The sequence below is a fragment of the Ascaphus truei genome, chromosome 6, assembly GCF_040206685.1.
Source record: "Ascaphus truei isolate aAscTru1 chromosome 6, aAscTru1.hap1, whole genome shotgun sequence".
NCBI classification, from domain to species: Eukaryota; Metazoa; Chordata; class Amphibia; order Anura; family Ascaphidae; genus Ascaphus; species Ascaphus truei.
Window position 1 is genome coordinate 136,589,399 of NC_134488.1, and position 8,789 is coordinate 136,598,187.

General features: G+C 55.4%; 1 protein-coding gene across 1 annotated transcript in view; it reads right to left on the reverse strand.

Annotated features, from left to right (window-relative positions):
* The window catches only part of LOC142498176 (transmembrane protease serine 5-like), a 112,827-nt gene extending 111,650 nt beyond the window's left edge, over window positions 1-1,177 (reverse strand). Inside the window, exons 1-3 of the mRNA XM_075606687.1 lie at window positions 1,103-1,177; window positions 758-916; window positions 60-189 (exon numbers count right to left, since the gene is read on the reverse strand). Of these exons, the coding sequence (XP_075462802.1) occupies window positions 60-189; window positions 758-916; window positions 1,103-1,177 (364 nt within the window). The remainder of the gene's footprint in view (window positions 1-59; window positions 190-757; window positions 917-1,102) is intronic.
* Between the last annotated feature and the right edge of the window lie 7,612 nt (window positions 1,178-8,789).

The following is an 8,789-nucleotide window of genomic DNA, read 5'->3' on the forward strand; positions in this document are numbered from 1 at the left end:
TCTTCACCCCCTCTCTGTCCTCCCCCCCCCCCTCCCTTATCCCCATGTTTCAGCCTCACTCTGGTTCTGCTGGTCTGTCACGGTGGATATAATGATGGCCGCTGCTTCCACCGGCTGTGGACTGACGCCTTCCCCAGTGATCCCGACCCCACACGCGTGTTCAGGTGACACATCAGAAGGGTTTGCTTCCTGTAGAGGTAGAAAATGGGAGTCACAGGCAGCCCGTGCACCTCTCCCCGGTGTGAGTAACATACCTTAATTCCCTGAGTGTGAGCAAGAAAACAAACAAACAATGAGAGCCCAAACTGACACTCAGAGCGGGGAGAGCAGGCAATGAACAGGAGCCCACAGTTAGCATGCACTCGCTGCTGGAATAGTGTATTCCTGGAAATACACAGCAGGTGTCAGAGTGTATGTGTGTATGTGTGTATATATGTGTATGTATTGTGGCAGGACGCACAGTAAGATCAGTAAGTGTCAGTAAGATGCTAAGACACCGTGTCAAGCTTAACTGTAGTGGTTTATTATCCACCAGACAAATAAACAGCAGGAGCACTGTCCCTTTAAGGCAAAAGAAACCATAAAATAAACACCTATTCCCGTTAGGGAAACTAACTAAACTTTACTGTGGCCCTTTCTAATGGGCAGCCAGCTAGTCTGGTTATTCACCCAAAACGTACTACACAATAAAGTTCAATAAGAAGTCTCTTATCTGTTATTATAGGGGATTATCCCAAGATCGCCTGGTAGCTCCAACAGAAATGAGGAACGCCGGTTCAGGGGAGCAGGCTGTGTCCAGTTTGTAATAGTCTTTATCCTGGGTTAGGGTCCCATCTGGTCCCAGCTGCCGAGCTTCTTGCAGGCTGGGGAACCCGAACAGCACAGGTCCTTCCTGGCTGGGAGAAGACTCTCTACCCTCCAGGGGAAAAACGAACTCAGTTTGTGTAAGCCACTTCCTGCCTTTTAAACCTGCAGTCTCTCAGTCCTTCCTGTTTAATTAGCTGCAGGTGCATGTAGTTCTCCAGCAGGAGGTTAACTGGTTGAGTCAGTGACTCTGTCACAGTATATATGTATGTTTGTATGTGTAGCCGAGTCCCCCTACCCTGCCTCTGGTGCGGGGGATCTGCTCAGCTGGTAGGCCAGAGTTCCACGCGATCGGGTGTGTGGGGGCGGCCATTTTGTTAGTTGTGCATGCGCAGTTTGGCTAGGTGCGCATGCGCAGTGTCAGGAGTGCGGCAGCCATCTTAGAATGGCTCCTCATATGCAGCAGCGGGACTACATGTCCCAGAATCCTCAGGTAGGAGGGAAGACCACATGGGACTGTCCCAGCCAATGGGATTCGAGCAGGAGAGAGGAACAGGATATCCTCCATGTGCGGGGAGCACACGCAGTCCTGACAGAGGAGCAAAGGGAGAAGGTGGTGTCCAGGGAGCAGTGCTTCCTGAACTAGGCCTAGACTTTGCCCAAAGGCCCCAGTAAGGCCCTGAGACACCTGTAGAGGAGTGTTGCAGGGAAGGCCCCAGATAAGGACTCTTCCCATTATTATTATTACAGCTCCAGTGACCGGACGGCCACGTGACGCTCTGCGGCCTGGGATTAGGTCACAGGACCCTGAGACATTGTGTGAGACACTCCGGCTGGAGCTCACACTGCGATGAGGATCAGGACCCTTAGGAGATAGGGGAATTGTGTCGGAGGTCCTGCTGCGTGGGACCTGCTCCAACACAAACCGCGCCAGCAGCGCCTGTGTACTGGAGTACCCAGCCAGGTACCCAACGCGCACCTTCATCCACAGGGGGTAGACCCACCTCACGTTTGGGTGGGATTGCTGGGACGGACACCAGGGGTTATCGGTGCCACGGCACCCTCAGTACTTTGGGGGAACCACCACGTGTTGGGGTCACTGCACTACACTGTGTCACATGGTAATGTGTTATATGTGTAGCATTGTTATAGTAAAGATCATATATATATGTAGCCCGGTCCCCTGGTCTCCCGTTTCCCCCTCCCCCTTACCTACGCTGCCACGAGGGATTTTGCGGGGAGGTATAGGAGGCGACGGGCTCGCCGACGTCTCCCTCTGCAGGGCGCCGCCATGTTTGGTTGTGCGCGCGCCCGCGAAGAGGCTCACGCATGCGCAGAAGAGTTGCGGTGTCCATGACAGTGTCGCGCATGCGCATTACAGTAGGCGCACGCGGCTGCAGTAGAATAGAGGCTCTGCAGGGACTACAAGTCCCATAATGCATAGGGGCAGGCAGTCAGCTGACTACACACAGCCAATAAGGCTGCAAGGACCTCTTGCTCCAGGGAGAGATACAGTTTGCGCACTGGGCAGTCAGAGGGGAGTTGGAATCCGGACAGAGAGGGTGCAGGTAGGGTCCATGGAGCAGTGCTCCTTTGGACTAGGCCTGGTACCCCCCCAAGGTCCCAGATAGAGCCCCTGTGCCCCAGTAGATACTGTGAACATTTCATACTGTAGGGAAAGGCCTCAGATAGGGACCCTTCCACGGTAGTAAGAGTGAGAGATATTCTGCAGGTCATCGCCTGAAGGAGAAGTGCGACCTGTTGCAAGGGAGCAGACCAAGACTCCTTGACAGAGACTATTTATAGGGGTACACTCCGGCTGGAAGCCCCTCCAGAGGAACCCGCCTAAGGATTCATCCAGGAAAGGAGCAAGGGCATATAATGCCTTGATAAAGTGCTCTGTGAAGCACGAAACATGTTGGTAGGGTAACGCCTTGCCCTTTTTCCTTCCATAGTCCTTGGAGATGGAAATCGCGCTCGTCTGGGATCCTAAGGGAGATTCCTCTGGAAGGTCTCCTCTCCCGCTGCTCCCTCTCCCTCCGGTGATCAGCCGGTCAGACACAGTCCAGAATACAAAAAAGAGATGGGAGGTGGAGCGCAGAGAAAGAAAAAACCAGGGTGAGATAGGTTCAATTTATTACAACAAACAGAAGCACAGAATTACTTACAATTAATAAAACAGCAACATGTAGATCCTCCCACAGGAATCTGGTCTGCAACTAGTTGGTTACCCCCGTCCTAACTGCACACACTGCTTCAGTCACACAGGGTCCCTGACCCGGAACCGGAAGTGTAGCGACCGAGCAAAGGGCGGGCTCTCTCTAGCCGTGGCAAGGGCTACAGCAATAGCACCAGCTACTCAGGACTCACGGGGGAGTACCAGCAAAAACCAGAATTAGGGAGATTCTACTGTGCTAAAAGATGCACTCCTACCCAGGAGTGCAACATATAAGTATTGAACCAACCCTCTACGCGTTTCGCGCAGTATAGCGCTTCGTCAGGAGGTCACCTGTGAGGGACCCTGTGTGACTGAAGCAGTGTGTGCAGTTAGGACGGGGGTAACCAACTAGTTGCAGACCAGATTCCTGTGGGAGGATCTACATGTTGCTGTTTTATTAATTGTAAGTAATTCTGTGCTTCTGTTTGTTGTAATAAATTGAACCTATCTCACCCTGGTTTTTTCTTTCTCTGCGCTCCACCTCCCATCTCTTTTTTCCTTTTTCCTTCCATGACTATTAAATATTTTTATGGATAACACACTTTCTTCCTAAATTCTCTTGTTTGGATGATTGCGGTTGTGTTCTGCCATTTCTCTCTTCTATCTGCATCCATCTCCAAGGACAGAGGCGCACCCAGAGGTCTGGCGGGATCAGCATGGACGCTGCAGCGGACTCGTGAGTTTTCCTGCTTGCTACACGGTCATATAATTATTACACAAAGGGATTAGGGTACTGTTTATTGGGGTGATCATTAGCCTTTGGGTTCCTGGATAATTTGAGTGCCATCTATGGTGGTTTACCAACTAGGATACCACACCCAGTACCCCCCTACAATCAAGATACATCCCAGACCTCATATAGGATTCATTATCTTCATAATATTATCACTATAGCTGTATACAGTTCTTAGCACCACACATTATACTTCTGTACACCCACACCCACCCAGCACCCTGCCCAGCCTGCACCTACCCAGCACGCTGCCCAGCCTGCACCTACCCAGCTCGCTGCCCAGCCTGCACCTACCCAGCTCGCTGCCCAGCCTGCACCTACCCAGCTCGCTGCCCAGCCTGCACCTACCCAGCTCGCTGCCCAGCCTGCACCTACCCAGCACGCTGCCCAGCCTGCACCTACCCAGCACCCTGCACAGCCTGCACCCACCCAGCACCCTGCCCAGCCTGCACCTACCCAGCTCGCTGCCCAGCCTGCACCTACCCAGCTCGCTGCCCAGCCTGCACCTACCCAGCACGCTGCCCAGCCTGCACCTACCCAGCACCCTGCACAGCCTGCACCCACCCAGCACCCTGCCCAGCCTGCACCTACCCAGCTCGCTGCCCAGCCTGCACCTACCCAGCACCCTGCACAGCCTGCACCCACCCAGCACCCTGCCCAGCCTGCACTTATCCCTGCCCAGCCTGCACTTATCCCTGCCCAGCCTGCATCTACCCAGCACGCTGACCAGTCTGCACCTACCCAGCACCCTGCCCAGCCTGCATCCACCCAGTACCCACGCCCTGCCTGCACCCACCCAGCACCCACGCCCAGCCCACACCCACCCAGCACTTATCCAGCACCCTGCACAGCCTGCACCCACCCAGCACCCTGCCCAGCCTACACCCACACCCAGCCAGCACCCTGCCCAGCCTGCACTTATCCCTGCCCAGCCTGCACCTACCCAGCATGCTGCCCACCCTGCACCTACCCAGCACGCTGCCCAGCCTGCATCCACCTAGTACCCACGCCCTGCCTGCACCCACCCATGCCCAGCCTGCACCCACCCACACCCAGCCAGCACCCTGCCCAGCCTGCACTTATCCCTGCCCAGCCTGCACCTACCCAGCACGCTGCCCAGCCTGCACCTACCCAGCACGCTGCCCAGCCTGCATCCACCTAGTACCCACGCCCTGCCTGCACCCACCCATGCCCAGCCTGCACCCACCCAGCACCCATACCCAGCCTACACCCACACCCAACCAGCACCCTGCCCAGCCTGCACTTATCCCTGCCCAGCCTGCACCTACCCAGCACGCTGCCCAGCCTGCACCTACCCAGCATGCTGCCCAGCCTGCACCTACCCAGCACGCTGCCCAGCCTGCATCCACCTAGTACACACGCCCAGCTTGCACCCACCCAGCACCCACACCCAGCCCACACCCACACCCAGACTGCACCCACCCAGCCTGCACTTAAACAGCACCCTGCATAGCCTGCACCTACCCAGCACACTGCCCAGTCTGCACCCACCCAGCACCCATGCCCAGCCTGCACCCACCCAGTACCCACGCCCAGCCTGCACCTACCAATGCCCAACCTGCATCCACGCCCAGCCTGCACCCACCCAGAACCCACACCAGGACAGCACCTACCCAGCATGCACACACCCAGCACCCTGCCCAGCCTGCACCCACCCAGCACCCTGCCCAACCTGCACCCACCCAGCACCCTGCCCAGGGCCCACGCCCAGCCTGCACCCACCCAACACCCACGCCCAGCCTGCACCCACCCAGCACCCTCCCCAGCCTGCACTTATCCAGCATCCTGCCCAGCCTGCACCTATTCTGCACCCTGCCCAGCCTACATCCACCCAGCACCCACGCCAAGCCTACACCCATGCCCATCCTGCGCCCACACATGCCAAGCCTGCGCCCACCCAGCACACACACCCAACCTGAGCCCACGCCCAGCCTGCACCCACCCAGAGACCCATGCCCAGCCTGCACCTACCCAGCACCTTGCCCATGCCTGCACCCATCCAGATCCCGCACTCACGCCCAGCCTGCACCTACTCAAAACCCACACCCAGCCTGCACCTACCCAAAAGCCACACCCAGCCTGCACCTACTCAAAACCCACGCCCAGCCTGCACCTACCAAGCACCCTGCCCATGCCTGCTCCCACCCAGAGCCCGCACTTACCCAGCACCCTCCCATGCCTGCTCCCACCCAGATCCCGCACCTACCCTGCACCCTGCCCATGCCTGCTCCCACCCAGATCCCGCACCTACCCAGCACCCTGCCCATGCCTGCACCCATCCAGATCCCGCACCTACCCAGCACCCTGCCCATGCCTGCTCCCACCCAGATCCCGCACCTAACCAGCACCCTGCCCATGCCTGCTCCCACCCAGATCCCGCACCTACCCAGCACCCTGCCCATGCCTGCTCCCACCCAGATCCCGCACCCACCCAGCACCCTGCCCATGCCTGCTCCCACCCAGATCACGCACCTACCCAGCACCCTGCCCATGCCTGCTCCCACCCAGATCCCGCACCCACCCAGCACCCTGCCTATGCCTGCTCCCACCCAGATCCCGCACCTACCCAGCACCCTGCCCATGCCTGCTCCCACCCAGATCCTGCACCTACCCAGCACCCTGCCCATGCCTGCTCCCACCCAGATCCCGCACCTACCCAGAACCCTGCCCATGCCTGCTCCCACCAAGATCCCGCACCCACCCAGCACCCTGCCCATGCCTGCTCCCACCCAGATCCTGCACCTACCCAGCACCCTGCCCATGCCTGCTCCTACCCAGATCCCGCACCTACCCAGCACCCTGCCCATGCCTGCTCCCACCCAGATCCCGCACCTACCCAGCACCCTGCCCATGCCTGCTCCCACCCAGATCCCGCACCCACCCAGCACCCTGCCCATGCCTGCTCCCACCCAGATCCCGCACCTACCCAGCACCCTGCCCATGCCTGCTCCCACCCAGATCCCGCACCTACCCAGCACCCTGCCCATGCCTGCTCCCACCCAGATCCCGCACCTACCCAGCACCCTGCCCATGCCTGCTCCCACCCAGATCCCGCACCTACCCAGCACCCTGCCCATGCCTGCTCCCACCCAGCAACCTGCACCTACCCAGCACCCTGCCCATGCCTGCTCCCACCCAGATCCCGCACCCACCCAGCACCCTGCCCATGCCTGAGATACTGAGCACTGCCTTGTATATAGTCCCTTTGATGTAACCGCCTCTGGAGCCGGGTGAGGAGGGTTATATACAGTAAGTGTATCGGTCTCTGTGTATTGTGTGCACACATTGTGTTTGCACGTGTACAAAGTGTGTTTGCATACGTGTGTGTGTGTTTATATGTATATAATATATGTGTATTGTGTGCACATTCACACTCACCGGTTTTCTGTGAGCTTCTGTAAAAATATCAAATAAAAAGATCCTTTTTAATGCCTAAAAAATGAAAAAGAGCATTAATTCTCTACCCAGTCTCTCTCCGAACAGCAGTATCTGCAACATATATCTGTGTCTGTCTGTCTCTGCAGCATGTACCTGTGTCTGTCTGTATCTGCAGCATATATCTGTGTCTGTATCTGCAGCATGTACCTGTGTCTGTCTGTATCTGCAGCATGTACCTGTGTCTGTCTGTATCTGCAGCATGTACCTTTGTCTGTCTGTATCTGCAGCATATACCTGTGTCTGTCTGTATCTGCAGCATGTACCTGTGTCTGTCTGTATCTGCAGCATATACCTGTGTCTGTCTGTATCTGCAGCATGTACCTGTGTCTGTCTGTATCTGCAGCATATACCTGTGTCTGTCTGTATCTGCAGCATGTACCTGTGTCTGTCTGTATCTGCAGCATGTACCTGTGTCTGTCTGTATCTGCAGCATATACCTGTGTCTGTCTGTATCTGCAGCATGTACCTGTGTCTGTCTGTATCTGCAGCATATATCTGTGTCTGTCTGTATCTGCAGCATATATCTGTGTCTGTATCTGCAGCATGTACCTGTGTCTGTCTGTATCTGCAGCATGTACCTGTGTCTGTCTGTATCTGCAGCATGTACCTGTGTCTGTCTGTATCTGCAGCATATACCTGTGTCTGTCTGTATCTGCAGCATGTACCTGTGTCTGTCTGTATCTGCAGCATATATCTGTGTCTGTCTGTATCTGCAGCATGTACCTGTGTCTGTCTGTATCTGCAGCATATATCTGTGTCTGTCTGTATCTGCAGCATATATCTGTGTCTGTCTGTCTGTATCTGCAGCATATATCTGTGTCTGTCTGTATCTGCAGCATGTACCTGTGTCTGTCTGTATCTGCAGCATATACCTGTGTCTGTCTGTATCTGCAGCATATATCTGTGTCTGTCTGTCTGTATCTGCAGCATATATCTGTGTCTGTCTGTATCTGCAGCATATATCTGTGTCTGTCTGTATCTGCAGCATATACCTGTGTCTGTCTGTATCTGCAGCATATACCTGTGTCTGTCTGTATCTGCAGCATATACCTGTGTCTGTCTGTATCTGCAGCATATACCTGTGTCTGTCTGTATCTGCAGCATATACCTGTGTCTGTCTGTATCTGCAGCATATATCTGTGTCTGTCTGTATCTGCAGCATATATCTGTGTCTGTCTGTATCTGCAGCATATACCTGTGTCTGTCTGTCTGTATCTGCAGCATGTACCTGTGTCTGTCTGTCTTTATCTGCAGCATGTACCTGTGTCTGTCTGTCTGTCTGTATCTGCAGCATATATCTGTGTCTGTCTGTATCTGCAGCATATATCTGTGTCTGTATCTGCAGCATGTACCTGTGTCTGTCTGTATCTGCAGCATGTACCTGTGTATGTCTGTATCTGCAGCATATACCTGTGTCTGTCTGTCTGTATCTGCAGCATATATCTGTGTCTGTCTGTCTGTATCTGCAGCATATATCTGTGTCTGTCTGTATCTGCAGCATGTACATGTGTCTGTCTGTATCTGCAGCATATATCTGTGTCTGTCTGTATCTGCAGCATATATCTGTGTCTGTCT